This window comes from Myotis nattereri, assembly GCF_964212035.1.
Source record: "Myotis nattereri genome assembly, chromosome: 5".
NCBI lineage: Eukaryota > Metazoa > Chordata > Mammalia > Chiroptera > Vespertilionidae > Myotis > Myotis nattereri.
In genome coordinates, this window is record NC_138080.1 from 50,915,313 (window position 1) to 50,931,521 (window position 16,209).

At 36.4% G+C, this 16,209-nt stretch overlaps 1 protein-coding gene across 2 annotated transcripts in view; it reads left to right on the forward strand.

The window, feature by feature from the left end:
- Nucleotides 1-16,209, forward strand: part of KLHL2 (kelch like family member 2) — a gene marked incomplete at its 5' end in the record, with an annotated part of 80,080 nt that overhangs the window by 57,066 nt on the left and 6,805 nt on the right. For both annotated transcript variants that reach the window (XM_081091831.1, XM_081091832.1), the window contains 5 exons: nt 1,229-1,378; nt 6,311-6,428; nt 13,573-13,770; nt 14,209-14,310; nt 15,542-15,670. In XM_081091831.1, the coding sequence (XP_080947957.1) occupies nt 1,229-1,378; nt 6,311-6,428; nt 13,573-13,770; nt 14,209-14,310; nt 15,542-15,670 (697 nt within the window). The remainder of the gene's footprint in view (nt 1-1,228; nt 1,379-6,310; nt 6,429-13,572; nt 13,771-14,208; nt 14,311-15,541; nt 15,671-16,209) is intronic.

The window sequence follows — 16,209 nt, forward strand, 5'->3', positions numbered from 1 at the left end:
TTGTACATTTGTTTGCCCTCTTTCTAAGGGGGTAAGCAAGTGCTAGAGCTTATCATATGCAAATTTACTTACATATGTAAATAAACACCTATGGCTCTGCCCTGCTGCTCTGCATCTTGTTTGTTTTCCTTCGATAGCTTCTTTTAATTGCTGTGCAGAAATGGAATTTCAACACTCTATACCAGGGGTGGGCAAACTTTTTGACTGGAGGGCCACAATGGGTTCTTAAACTGGACCGGAGGGCCGGAACAAAAGCATGGATGGAGTGTTTGTGTGAACTAATATAAATTCAAAGTAAACATCATTGCATAAAAGGGTACGGTCTTTTTTTTTTTTTTTAGTTTTATTCATTTCAAACGGGCCGTAGTTTGCCCACGGCTGCTCTATACCGCTACTGTTTAAATTCTATTTTGTAATTTCACAGTGGCATGCCTTTGATTTCTATCTTTATTTGTAAGCTGAGAAAAACCAGGTTATTTGAAATAAATAGGTATAAATGGGTCTTTAGTAGTCTCTAAAAAAAAATTTAAGTTTACTTTTTTATTGTTGGCATCCTACCAGGTACATTTCCACGTTTTTATAATTGAACCCATCTAAAGAAGCATTTTTTTTTTTTTATTAAGAGATGAGATTTGAGCATTTTAGGGTTTCTCAGAGCCTCATTATTTTTTGTGATCTGTGAAATCATTGGTACTCTGCTGTTAAGAAAATGAACAGAAAAAACCTGTTCTGCATTTGAGGCCAGGGATAACAAGGACAAGACTTATTTGTGGTGGAGGCCCATTGTTATAAAGTATTTTGAATATCTTTTCTGACTATCTGCCGTCTTGAGTTTGAAAAAGGTTGTCTTTAATTTATTAATATTGCCTACCCCTCCTGAAGGACTCATATAAATTATTTTTTCTTGTTTTTGGTACTATGTGGCTTGATAGTTAAAGATAAGAAATAGGTGGATATAACATTATCTAAAGATAAGTCTCTAGCTGATATTGACATATAATTTTCATTACAGTTCTTTATTACTTATATATGTTTTTCTCTGCAGACCAGATACTTGAGCAATTTTTGGCTTCATTTATTTCTCTCAGTGATATTCTAACTGTAACTTTTAGACTGAATTAGAGAGGATAGTTACTTCCTTTTTTTCTCTTCTTTACTATTGTTTCTTTGGCAGTTTTATTATGAAATAGCTGTCCCCTCATGGGGTTGTGTGATTTTTTTCTCACAGAGGGTGGAAGAGGAAGCACTGGTCAAGAATAGCAGTGCTTGCAAAGATTACCTCATTGAAGCCATGAAGTATCATTTGCTGCCAACAGAGCAGCGTATATTAATGAAGAGTGTCCGGACCCGGCTGAGGACACCCATGAACCTTCCCAAAGTAGGATCTGTTGTTTACACTTGTTATTATTTCATCTAAAAGGCTTAGTGAGGTGTTAATATTTTTACTCATCTGGATTTCCATGCTTTATTGTTTTAGTTACCCTGCAACAGACAATGTACCTAGGAATTCATTTCTGTGTATATAATTCACCTTCTCTATTAATTTTGTCTCTGGAGGTTGGGGATTGCGGTTCATTTAATTTTTATAAGCTACATGATGTCACTCTTCTGGAATAGACCGCAGCTAGGTTTTGTCTCTGTAGAGTTTTATTATCTCTAGTTATAGTAGAAAGGAAAATCAGGCTAGATGGAAATTCTCTGTAAGCTACGTGGGGTGGATAATAACTGAAAACCAAATGATTTCACAGAATTACATATTAGAAGTAAAGATGATAAAACAGCTTGCTTAGTTTCATTTCCATCCTGTTCTCTGTTGTATACTATCGGATGGTTCATCCACACATCATATGTTGCCATTTCAGTGTAGATTTCCCAGATTTCCAGTGTTCATGTTTTCCTATGTGAAAGTTTCATACTCTACTTTCATATTTTAATTGAAGCCATTCGTGTTTTACTGTTTTAAATCTCCTTATGAAATAACCCATCATTTCTGTCTCTCTGGTTGTAATTCCTTCTCTCTTTGCCTCTTTTTGGTGCTAGAAGACCAACACTCTAAGCACCATTTTGTGTATGGTCTAATCAGAATGATCCATGATATCATGCTTTTATTTATGTATTTATTTTTAGCTCTTGTGTGTGTTTGGGGCAATGACGAATGAAGAAATAAGAATTAATCTGTTACCCATTGTTTTCTTACCTCATCTTTAGTTATTACTCTATCCTTTCCATTAAAGTGTGTCCTTTAAATTATTTCACTTTAATGTTTTGTTTAGTGTTTTTTCAAGTTTTTATTTTTGGAATCTACATTTTTAATTGCTTCAAATTTATATCAGTATGGTATTGTTTTTTCTGTTTTGCCCAGTGTTAACAACAGTTCTCAATTTAGAAGTAACAGCATATTTTACCAGTGTGCTATTTACCTTTTCTATATCATTAGTAAATATTTTAATTTAGAATGGACCTAACACTCTGCTTGGTGACACCTCATTAGAAATAGCCACTCACTGACATAGTCCATTTATAGAACATTTCAGTCCATATGATTATGTTTATTATCTAAGCCAAAAAGAAGTGATTTGGCATATAATGTCTGATGAGATTCAGGGTGAAATAGATTCTAATTTGGCATGATTTTTTTAAACATCTCTCTGTGTGTTATTCATCATTTTGTTGGAACCTAGAAGTTTGAATGCTTTTCTCAAAATATTCTAAATTTTACTGACAATTATTATCACTTTAAAGGTATTTACAAGGCATTCACTTCCTACCATTTTGAAAATTGGTATTTGCCTTTTTTAAATTTTCTGATCTCTCCTCAGTTCTCCAAGATTTTTCAAAAATAATTGTAAGTGGCTCAGTAAGTACATTAGCTAGTTCCCCTAACACCTTAGTATGCATGCCATCTGGGTCTGCTGATTTAATAAATGTTTACATTTTCCAAATACCCTTTTACCTGCTTTAATAATTAGCCATCTATATAAGTCTTCATTACTTCATATTTGTCCATATTATTTGTCAGTTTTTGCTCTTAAAAAATAGATTTATAGATTTATAAAAAGTATTCATAGTGTTGGCTCATTTAAATGACCTTTTTTTTAAAAATACTAGCCTTTTCAGCTTCCTTCTAAATCGTTTGCTTTATCTTTAATACTTTTTAAACAGTTCATCTTTGTAAAAGTTCTCTTCTTAACTTGTATATTCCCTCTAGTGGAATCTTTAGCTTATCTATCATTAGCTGTGCTGCAGAGATTTTGGGGGTGAAAACTAATTCTTTTTTAAATTCTGAAATAAACATGTCACTTTTGAAACCTTCTAAAGTTTTTGGCCAAATCCCAGCATGTATTTTATTTTCTCCTTTGTAGAGTGGTGATCATCTGTTAAGTTGACATTGTTTCTGGGCTTCTCTAGTTGTAGCTTTGGAGTGGCCCTTCCAATATTATACCTTTGCATTTCTCAGTTCTTAGCTTTTATTTTGTGGTGGTTATGCTGATCAATGGAGGTTCTCTTTTATTCTGCTCCTCAGGGTGGCTAGGGAGGAGCAGCAGCAGCAGTGGCAGAAAGCAGTGAGCTACACTATTGCTGTGACTTTGTACTTGCATGATCTGTCTCAAAATTTATTTACCTACGCATATTTTTGAAAAGGTGCTTGTGTTAGATGCTCTTCCAACAGCACTATTTATCATTATAGAGTGGTTATATCCAAGATGAATTCTAAATACGTAGGTAAGAATGAAACAAAGATTGATTTCTTATGCTTACATATTTCATAGTAATGATAAGTCAAATCAGACTAACTGTGGCATTAGTGCCGAGGAAAGTTTGCAACATTTTGATATCTCCACCACAACAATGACTTAGTACTTTTATATTAGGCTCTGATTCCATGTGCTCATGCTTATTTTCATGGATGATTTTTTTAATATATGAAACATTAGGTTTGCATCCTCAGTAAACAGTATTGGGATTGTACAAGGCACTCTTGGATTTGGGCATTATAATGAAGAACCATATATGTTTTGCTACTGGACTTCATTGTTAGCTTCTTTTTCTCTTTGGAATCTATTTTTACAAATGCTATAATATTATTTCTGCATTTTTTTATGTTTTACTCAATATTTATTGAATTTGCAATTGGAAAATTATGGAACTTGATTTTTTTTTAGGGGACAGGTTTTTAAACTAATATTTGCTAGGTGAAGAAAATAATAGAATAAAGTTAAATTGGCCTATATTCAGGATAGTCACTTGAATATGTTTAACTCCCTACCCCTTGCTTTCCTTAAGTATGTCACATTTAGTTTCTCCATACAAACAGGTCTTCCCAAATCTCTGTTCCTTTAAATTAGCATAAGTGGTTTGGTGTTTTTCAAATGAGATCAGGTATGTTTTGCAAATAACTGGGGTGTCAAAGTCATGAGTACCTATTTTGATGGTGGTAGCACAGTGGTTTTTCGCAGTTTCCTGATTTCATGCAACTATCCCTGCTGTCTTGTCTTCCCTTTAAACATTCTTCCCTGTCTCTGTTACCTCTGACTCCTGAAGTCCCAAAACCTCACCTCGGCTTTCTTCTCTTGGGTGAGTGAAGGACAGATATTACTGCCATTCTCTGTACTCAGTAGCACATTTTCCCTTCCTTCCTCATTTTGATGTTGCAAAAGTGAACTATTACATGGAAATTATGAGCTTCAAAGCTTAAGAATCAAGAAATCGAATCAGTATTGTTTCTCAAGGATTATTTTGAAAAGTATTCCCTTCAGAATTTTTTTTTGTTGTTGTTAATTTTTATCAGAGATGTTTAACCAAGTCTCTGTCAACTATTGTCTAACCTCCAAGCAGAGTTTAGAAGTTTAAACACCGATCTTATATAAATCCCTACATACAGGGTTCATCTTACTGTTGTATTTTACCCCTGATTTTTTCCCTTTGGTGATTGGATAGGAGGGTAAGGCAGATTTTCTTTGTCAATTCTTTTGTCTTCTTTTTAAAACCTTGAAAATTCTTTCTACTCTCCAGTTAATAAATTACTAAATAGGCTTCTTTTTGGAAACGGGGTTTACTCTGATTCAGGAATGATGTTTTCTGTGTGTGCACCTTTCTATAGTTCTGAGTTCAGGTAGGTCATGGCTCAGTCAAGGTTGCAGATCTCCCCTTTTTGTATGTGTGACTCATTCCATCTTTTGTTGGTTTGACTTTTTGGTTTCTTTTGAACATCTGTTTTTTCTATCATCACTTCATCTTTCCCCCAAGGTCCTTTGCCATTCTTTATGGTATTTTATACACAACATCCTTAACTGTTATGTTCTTCTGATTTGAAGGCTGTGTTTTCAGTGTTGCTGAAGTGCCTGCTTGTACTTCAGTAAAGGACAAACACAGTGACTACTAAATTCCATCTATCTCACAAGGTTCCTCCCAGATGCTTTCACTAAATTATGGCAGTGTTCCATTTTCTGATCGGCAGTAGCAGCTAATGCCTATAGTAATTTTATATCTTTTTGGTCATATATAATTGTATATTGTTCTTGAATTATCTTATGTGTATTGTCTCCCATATGCTCTTGGTAGGTAGAGTCCATGTCTTATATTTCTTGTGTATAATACCTAGCACAGTTTGGACAACTACAGATGATAGATACTTAGTAAATAGTTGTTGGACTGAGTTAATTTGAAGAGATGTATAGACCTCATTTATTCTTAGCACTAGATGATTGTGCATTCATTCATTCATTATCTGTCCTATTGGTTTATTTGGGGGGCATCAAGGGAGGTCTCTTGACTTGACACCCCAGGAATCTGTGCTCTCTTGTGAACTCCAATTCAACTTCTCTTTTTCAATAGTTCCCCCTCCCCCTTTTCCATCTTTCTTTTAATACCTGATTGTCTTTGTCACCTCACCTACCCACTAACATACATTTCACTACTGTGTGCTCTCCTAGACTATGGAGGTCTAATCCCTGATTGTGACAAGGCCAGGATCTGGTTTATAGAAAGCCCTATGACATATTGCAGCCTTGCCAGTGCTGACTGCCTGCTGCTTTTTGGCTTAAATACCGCTTTTGCTTGAAGGATCAGAAACTTACTTTAGTTTCTGAAATCCTTATTTTTAACTAAATGTGCTACAGAATAGAATTGTAGTTCTAACGTGTGCCCCTTTGTTGATGTTTATTAAATGTTGATTAGGTGGGTGTTATCCCCCAGCTCACCCTCCCATCTTCATCCTAACACTCTCCACATCAGTGTCTTTGTAAGACTTTTTAAATCCTGGAATGTGCAATGGTGGTTTGTTCAAGTGCTTACATTTCTGCCCTTCCAGTTGATGGTGGTGGTTGGGGGCCAGGCACCAAAGGCTATCAGAAGTGTGGAATGCTACGACTTTAAAGAAGAACGGTGGCACCAAGTAGCAGAATTGCCTTCCAGGAGATGCCGGGCAGGTAAGCAGTTTCCTACTGCTCGGTCATTGGGAGCTTCTTGCTCAGGTCTTATTTTATTAATTAGAAGAATCTTTATTAGAAAAGCTTTGATAAAGTGGCTATATGGTTAAACAGTGATTCAGAAGACTCGTACAGCTCAATGATGTGAATTAGCTGCTCTGCCTGTATCTTTACAAATCTTTCTGATTCTGTAGTATAAAGTGTAGTAGCTAGCAATTTGCTGGGTTTTTTTGTTTGTTTTTTTGAAAATTTACTAGTTTATCCACTTTTTGAAGCTTAAGAATTTACAAGTTGTTTGTAATGGTCCTTACTGTTTCAGAATCACATGATCACATATCATCTACTTCAGGTCCTGGAGTAATTTTTAAATGTCTGGGAATTTTCTTAATGACTTTTGTTGACATGTTGAGAAAGAATCTTTAGGTTGGGACCTTTAGTTCTAGGAGATTCCCAACTTAGCTATAAGCCACAGTTGCCTTCTTCCCAGCATCCATTTTATAAACATTTGTTAAAATAGACCTATTTAACAAAACTGTAATCAGAAAAGGCAGTTGCAAACTCTAAGGAGTCTTCCTGAGGCTCAGATTTCGATCCCTTATTCATAGCTTCCATAGCAAAGTGAATTCTAAGTGTAATGGGACATTTCTCTATGGTAGTACTTTACCAATACGGCTTGGAGGTTGCTACATATCAGCATAGAGTGACCACATTCCTTAAGAACTGTCTAATATTTTTTTGGGGGGGGGATTTGGATGTAGTACAAATTTTACTGTGTTTTAATTGAACATTAAGATTGTTTTTAATATTATGTTATAAACAATGATAAAATGAGTTTCTTATACATACATCATTGTGTACAAATGCTAATATATTAGAGCAAGATAAAACTCTAGAACTGGAATTAAAAAGTATCCTAAGATGATACACCAGTTATTATACTAACAGTAAAATATGAAGATACCAGTCTCCTTACATTCCCAGCAACACCTTGTCATGAATATTTTGAGCTTCACCAATCTGGTAGGTGAAAAATGTGACCTCATTTTTCTTTGTACTTCTTTTATTATGAGGAAAGTTAAACATCTTTCTGAATTGTCAGCTCATGATTTTTGTCATTTTTTTATTATATTGTTTTATTGATTTGACAGATATATTTCTGTGTTAAGGAACATAGCCTTTTTGTTTATCATTTATGCTATGGATGTTTATTTGTATTAACCTTTTTTCTTTTGACTTGTTATTTTTACCACATAAAATTTTTTTTATCATTTTATGGAGTCCTGTACATCAGAGTTTTGTCCTAGGATTTAAGAATTTGTTTCTTGTGTAAAAAAGCCTTACTTTAAAGTTATACGTGTATGTGTATTTGTGTGTGTGTTTACACATACATGTTTTTAAAAATACTTTTTGTGTTGAAATAATTTTACACTTACAGAAGAGTTGTAAAGATAGTACAGTGGGATCTGGTATACTCTTTCCCTATTTTATGTAACTGTGAAACAATTACAAAACCAAGAAATCAGTTTTGGTACATTACTGTTAACTAAACTAGAGACTTTATTCATATTGAACAGTTCTTCCATTAATGTTCATATTGTTTCAGGGTTTCACATTGCATGTTGTTGTCATATATATATTTTTTTAGTCTCTTCTTGTCTGTCACATTTCCTTAGTCTTTCCTTGTCTTTCATTCTTGATTCTTTTGAAGGTATTTTGAAGAATGTCTCACATCGAGGGACCTGGAGAGTATTATGCTAAGCAAAATAAGCCAGTCAGAGAAGGAATAGTGATAGGACTTATGTCTTTTATGTCTTCAGGAGATTTTTAACATTTTCTTCATATGGTTTCTGTTTGTTCCTTGACAGATTTATTCTTATATATATTTTATCTTTTTTAAATTTTTTAAAATTGATTTCAGAGAGGAAGGGAAAGAGAGAGATAGAAACATCAATGATGAGAGAGAATCATTGATTGGCTGCCTCCGGCACACCCCCTACTGGGGGGAATCAAGCCCACAACCCGGGCATATGCCCTTGGCCGGAATTGAACTTGGGACCCTTTAGTCTGCAGGCCGATGCTCTATCCACTGAGCCAAACCAGCTAGGGCTATGTATTTTATCTTTATTGTTACTGTTGGATATGGCATCTTCCATGATATTTATAATTGGTTTCTTAATTCACATCTTATTCCTGGTTTCAGGAATCAGTTTGTTTTTCATTGCGCCATAAGTCATTGAACTGGACCCATTCCAAAGGGTACTGTTCATGAGTAAATTTCACCCTAATTATGTCATCAGGCCCACACCTCCTTCACATTAGACCTGATGCCCTTTAACTGTAATCTTGGCCAGACTACTCCCTGGGAGCTTCAGTTCCCTGTAACTTTGGGGAAACTAGTTCTTCTAGTTCAGACACCTCTCCACCCAGAATGTTTGGGCGGGGGGTGGGGGTGTGTGTGTGGTTAATTTCACATCATAGATTTATTTATTTATTTATTTTTCCTTGTCACTTGCTAAGCATACCATACTGTCACTAAGATATGATAGATTTTTATTTTGTTTTGTTTGTAGAAAAAATAAAATGAATATTTCAGTGGCCCAGATTCACAGCGAACATTCCCTGGTTTTACTTATGATTTTGGATATAGAACATTTTTGTGCTGAAATATGCTGCTTGCTTTGTCACTGCTGACTAGTCCCCAGGCTCTCTCAGGAGCTCTACTGCATTTCCTGCTATCGGGGGTGCTCAGGAAGTCTAGTGGCTGTCCTTAATCATTTGCTAGTTCTTTGCCTACCTAAATCATACATTGCCCACAGCTCCACTCAGACACTCCTGACTTACCTGAAAATGGCCTGAGTATTCATTTCCAGATTGAACCAGGGACTGAAAAGTCATTTCTTTCCCTGACAGTCTTTCTTTTTTCTTTATTGATTAAGGTATTACATATGTGTCCTTATCCCCTCCCTGCCTTCCCTCTGAGGTTTGAGGGTCTGATCAATGCTTCTCTGTCTCTGGATCTGTATTTGTTCATCAGTTTATGTTGCTCATTATATTCCACAAATGAGTGAGATCATATGATATTTATCTTTCAATGACTGGCTTATTTCGCTTAGCATAATGCTCTCTAGTTCCATCCATGCTGTTGCAAATGTTAAGAATTCCTTCTTTTTTACCGCAAGCGTGGTATTCCATTGTGTAGATGTACCACAGTTTTGTTTTGTTTTTGTTTTTTAATTTTTTTTATTGTCTAAAGTTTTATATAAGTCTCCTTTTTCCCCAACTGACCCCCGCCCCCCTCACCAGCCATTCCAACCCTGGGCAAGCCCCCACTGCTCCAGTGTCTGTGTCCATTGGTTATGCTAATATGCACGCATACAAGTCCTTTGGTTGCTTTCTAACCCCCTCCCTCCCCTGCCATTTGTCTCTGGATCTATTCTTGTTCATCAATTTATGTTGATCATTATATCCCACATATGAGTGAGATCATGTGATATTTATCTTTCTCTGACTAGTTTATTTTCCTTAGCATAATGCTCTCCAGTTCCATCCATGCTGTTGCAAATGGTAAAAGTTCCTTCTTTTTTATAGCGGCGTAGTATTCCATTGTGTAGATGTACCACAGGTTTTTAATCCACTCATCTGCTGATGGGCACTTAGGCTGTTTCCAAATCTTAGCTATGGTAAATTGTGCTGCTATAAACATAGGGGTGCATATATCTTTTCTGATTGGTGTTTCTAATTTCTTGGAATATATTCCTAGAAGTGGGATTACTGGGTCAAATGGGAGTTCCATTTTTAACTTTTTGAGGAAACTCCATACTGTCTTCCACAGTGGCTGCACCAGTCTGCATTCCCACCAGTAATGCAGGAGGGTTCCTTTTTCTCCACACCCTCGCCAGCACTTGTCATTTGTTGATTTGTTGATGATAGCCATTCTGACAGGTGTGAGATGGTATCTCATTGTTGTTTTGATTTGCATCTCTCGGATGATTAGTGACTTAGAGCATGTTTTCATATGTCTCTGGGCCTTCCTTATGACCTCTTTCGAAAAGTATCTATTTAGGTCCATTGCCCATTTTTTTAATTGGGTTGTTAATCTTCCTTTTGTTAAGTTGTATGAGTTCCCTGTAAATGTTGGAGATTAAACCCTTATCGGTGATAACACTGGCAAATATGTTCTCCCATGAAGTGGGCTTTCTTGTTATTTTGTTGATGGTTTCTTTTGCTGTACAGCAGCTTTTTATTTTGATGTAGTCCCATTTGTTTATTTTCTCTTTAGTTTCCATTGCCCTAGGAGCTGTATCGGTGAAGATACTGGTTTGGCATATGTCTGAGATTTTGCTACCTGTGGATTCCTCTAATATTTTTATGGTTTAAGTCCTTTATCCATTTTATCTTTGTGTATGGTGTAAGTTGGTGGTCTAGTTGCATTTTTTTTGCATGTATCTGACCAATATTCCCAGCACCATTTATTGAAGAGACTGTCTTGACTCCGTTGTATGTTCTTGCCTCCTTTGTCAAATATGAATTGAGCATAGTATTTTGGGTCGATTTCTGGGTTCTCTATTCTATTCCATTGGTCTATATGTCTGTTCTTGTGCCAGTACCAGGCAGTTTTGAGAACAGTGGCTTTGTAATACAGCTTGATATCTGGTATTAAGATCCCTCCTACTTTGTTCTTCTTTCTCAGGATTGCTGCAGTTATTCAGGGTCTTTCTTTATTCCAGGTGAATTTTTGGAGAGTTCGTTCTAGGTCTGTAAAATATGCCATTGGTATTTTAATGGCGAGTGCATTGAATCTATAGATTGCTTTGGGTAGTATGGACATTTTAATGATGTTAATTCTACCAATCCATGAAGACGGTATGTTCTCCCATTTGTTTATGTCTTCCTCTATCTCTTTTTTCAGTGTCTATAGTTTTCCAAGTACAGGTCTTTTACCTCCTTAGTTAAGTTTATTCCTACGTATCTTAATTTTTTTTTTTGGTGCGATGGTAAATGGGATTGTTTTTTCAGTCTCTCTTTCTGTAAGTTCACTTTTGGTATATAGAAATGCCATAGATTTCTTGGTGTTAATTTTGTATCCTGCTACATTGCCAAATTAATTTATTAAGTCTAATAATTTTTTGATGGAGTCTTTAGGGTTTTCTATGTGCAGTATCAGGTTATCTGCGAATAATGACAGTTTTACATCTTATTTTCCAATTTGGATACCTTTTATTTCTTTTTCTTATCTAATTGCTATGGCTAGCACTTTCAGTACTATGTCGAACAGGAGTGGTGAGAGTGGGCATCCCTGTCTCATTCCTGTTCTTAGGGGAAATGGTTTTAGTTTTTGTCCATTGAGTATGATGTTGGCTGTAGGTTTGTCATATAAGGCTTTTATTATGTTGAGATATGATCCCTCTATTCCCATTTTGCTGAGGGTTTTTATCAAGAAAGGGTGTTGGATTTTGTCAAATGCTTTTTCTGCATCAATTGATTATGACTATGTGATTTTTATCTCTCAATTTGTTTATGTGATATATCGTGTTTATTGATTTGTGGATATTGTAGCATCCTTGCATCCCTGAGATAAATGCTACTTGGTCATGGTGTATAATCTTTCTGATGTAATGTTGGATCTGATTTGCTAGAATTTTGTTGAGGATTTTGGCATCTATGTTCATGAGTCTTGATGGCATATAAAGGACTGCACATCCATGTAATTTAGGGGGCTGGGGAGAAAAAGCACCAGATGGTAAGACAGTAGAGAGTAGTGGTGCACACCCTACCTGACCACATCGTATGAAACACTGAGCTAGTGAAACACTTAGCGCTGGTGATTCCTGTTTTCTCCGCCGGATTAAGAGAACTGGGAGGCACAGTGCCTGCCCTCAAGCGGGGCCAGCAACATAAACATTACAGAATTTAAGAACAACAAAAATTTGAATAATTTAAAGCAATGATATTGCAGGCTGTATAAGATTTATTAAACTTAAAATAGGTGTATTTGCTGTAGGGGTTCAGGAGCTCTAGGTAATCCTTCAGGCACAAGTGGTTGGGTAAGGCCTCATAGAGATTGTGGAACTTTCACTGGGGCTTGAACTTGAAGATCACAAAGTGAGAGGCACTTGTCAGATAAGGACAATAGCAAGGAAAAGCTCAGGAAGTGGAAAGGTGGTTGAAAACTTTAGCGATGTGGTTTCTCTGTCCAGAGATCACCTAACATCTCATTAGCCCCAGGGATCATCAGCACACTTTTTCTTACAGAATCAGAATGTGGGTTATATGGTCTCTGCTACAATTACTAAAACGTCTCTGTAGTGTGAAAACAGACATATACACTATATAAATGAATGGGTAGGTCTGTGTTCCAATAAAGCTTTATTTATGGATGCTGAAACTTTAATTTCATATAATTTTTTATGTGTCATAGAACATTCTTTTTTTTTAAATTGTTTTCAACCATTTAAATATGTAAAATCATTCTTAGCTCCTGGGTTCTACTGAAATAGCCTATAGGATGTAACTTACTAACTCCTGATTTAGCCCACTACAGGACAAACTGGGAGCACGTTCTGCAAATTAAGTATAGACATATAGAGTAGAAGATTCAAAATTTGAAAGCGGTGGGAGAAGTACACAGGTTAGAGGAGTTGGCTCATTTTTTAAGTCTGTAAATAAGTCTTTGAAAAAGCCTAGAGTCAAAATAGGACCTCAGCTCATGCCACTGCATTTTTTAAAAATACATTTTTATTGATTTCAGAGTGGAAGGGAGAGGGAGAGAGAGAAACATCAATGATGAGAGAGAATCATTGATCAACTGCCTCCTGCACAGCTGCCTCCTGCACAGCACCTACTGGGGTGATCGAGCCTGCAACCCTGGCGTGTGCTGTGACCGGGAGTTGAACCCTGACCTCCTAATTCGTAGGTCGACGCTCAACCTGCCAGGCCCATTGCATTTTAACAATCTTAGAAAGGAGGACCGTTTAGTCATTATGTAGTCTTGCTAATGAATAGCATTTCTTAGGACCTCTTCAGTCAGGATTCTCTTACGAATAACTTATTCTAATAACAGCTGTAGACATATTGAAAGCCGTCTTTAGGTAGTGGTGGTAGTGTGGTCACACAGTCATCATTAACTGCTGTGTTTCTTTTGCAGGCATGGTCTACATGGCTGGGCTGGTTTTTGCTGTCGGTGGCTTTAATGGTTCCTTACGAGTCCGCACTGTGGATTCCTACGACCCCGTGAAAGACCAGTGGACCAGTGTTGCTAACATGCGAGACCGGAGAAGCACTTTGGGGGCTGCTGTGTTAAATGGATTGTTATATGCTGTTGGAGGCTTTGATGGGAGTACAGGTGATTCCCTTTTCATTTTTTTCACATTGATGTTAGAATTAGTATAGTGATCACATTTACAGAACGAATCATGACACACTTAGGAGATATCTGAGCATTTTAACAGGTATTATAGAGCTAAGTTTAAAAATTCTATCAAGAATTTCTTTAAGTGATATAAGAGTGGTAAGTATGTTATATTTCCTTCTATGCATTAGTATTAGTCATCTCACTAAGTTTAAAAAGCTAATAAATGTTAGTAGCTTGGGTAGGAGCCCTCTGGAAAAGTCATTCCTATTTATCACTTAATCGATATGTTGACATTCCATCATTTTTCTCTTTTAATTTTAACCCAGTTTCACATACCTGAACTATTGTTCCCTAGCAACATATATATAAAAGAACAATCACTTTACATTTTTTCTAGAGGAGGAAATGAAGAGCACTGTTTCATTGTAGGTTTATCATCTGTGGAAGCATATAACATAAAGTCTAATGAGTGGTTTCACGTGGCTCCCATGAACACGAGGAGGAGCAGTGTTGGCGTCGGCGTTGTTGGAGGTAGGTGCAGACTCTTCCTGCAGGTGAGCATTTTCAGGTACATGTGGCTTCTTTGTTGTTAGGAGCAGTTCTTCCAGTAATCTAAACACCAGTCTCTAAATGGGCAAGCAAGTGATCATTTAAAAGGGAACGTAGTATTGTAAAATTTCAATTATCCTTTAAAAAAAGTTAGCTTGTCTATATAGCCTATATAAGGCCCCCCCGCCCATGCCCACTCTAGCCCCTCTTACGCCCTCACACCGTCTGTCTCTCCCTCTTCTTCTTTCCTCCCTTCTCTGTCTCTTTGCATATGGAACCTGTATAAAACTGTTAACTGATATTAATGCAGTTGTTTGGGAGAACAAGTCAGATGGCATATATACAAAATTCTATATCTAGAGAAGAGCTGTTTAACATTTAAGGGATGGGTTGCCACAATTATTTATTTCTACTTTGTCCCCCAGCAGAGTTTAAGAAAGGCTGTATTTTTGGTGTGATTATTCCCCCCTTGGGTAAATTTGTGGGTTGCCATGCCCTCCCCACTATGGATATAATTCTTTGCACTAACTTTTTTTTCTTTAGCAGCTTATTGAAAGATAAATTACATTATACAATTCATCCATTTAAAGTGTGCATTTCAGCATGTATCCATCACAATTCATTTTAGAACATTTTTCTTACCCCCAAAAGCATCCCTACTCCCCTTAACTGTCACCTCCATCCTCTCCAGCTCTCAGCAACCACTACTCTACTTTCTGTCTCTATATAAATTTTCCATTTCTGGACATTTCACAGGATTTGGTCCTTTGTGACTGGCTCCTCTGACTTAGCACAGTTTTCAGGCTTCATTTGTGCTATAGCATTTACTGGTACCTCATTTCTTTTTGTTGCCAAATAATATTTTATTGTACACTGTTACTAACTCTTGGTTAACTTTTTTAATTTACTAAGATAACTTTGACATTTAATTTTTTTCCAGGGTGTTGTTCACTTACCAAATAGTGTTATCCACAGATAAAATGAGTGTACTTTCTGTTCTGTCAGATTATTTATGAAAATGTTAAATTAATATAATAACATATACTAGTACTCTGTAGATCTTCATAATATGATTTGGTAACTCTACACGTCACCATTAGGCAAATCAGTAACACTTTAAAGGGAAACTGCTACCATGGAGGAAAATATATTATCTTCTGACTTGAAGAAAAGCTCTGTATGCATCTGGCTTTCTTTGTGACCCCATGTTTAGGTTTGCTGTATGCCGTAGGAGGTTATGATGGAGCCTCACGCCAGTGTCTCAGCACCGTCGAATGCTATAATGCTGCCACGAACGAGTGGGCCTATATAGCAGAAATGAGTACCAGGCGGAGCGGAGCAGGTGAGCAGGAACCTCATGTAGCAGTTGAAGTCGAAAATGATGGGAAAGAGTTAAACAAGTGAAATGATTCACAGACATATCTTTATGTTTACAGAAAATATATACTGATTCTAATAACATTGTTAAAGTATCTTTTGAATTACACAGGGAGTGGTAGGTAGCTGCAGTTAAATTTCACTTTGTAAAATTTCTTAGTGCCAAATTAAAGGCTTCTTCTCTGTTTCAGTTAATTATTTATATTGTTGGGCATTTCTTTTAGGTTTTTTTTTGTTTTTTTTTTTTAGTGCTCATTGAGGAACTTGCTTCATAATCAAGGCTCTTCATATCCATTTCTTCTTCTTTTTAAAAAAATATATTTTATTGATTTTTTTTTTTACAGAGAGGTAGGGAGAGGGATAGAGAGTTAGACACATAGATATAAGAGAGGAAACATTGATCAGCTGCCTCCTGCACACTCCCTACTGGGCATGTGCCCGCAACCAAGGTACATGCCCTTGACCGGAATCGAATCCGGGACCTTTCAGTCCGCAGGCCGACGC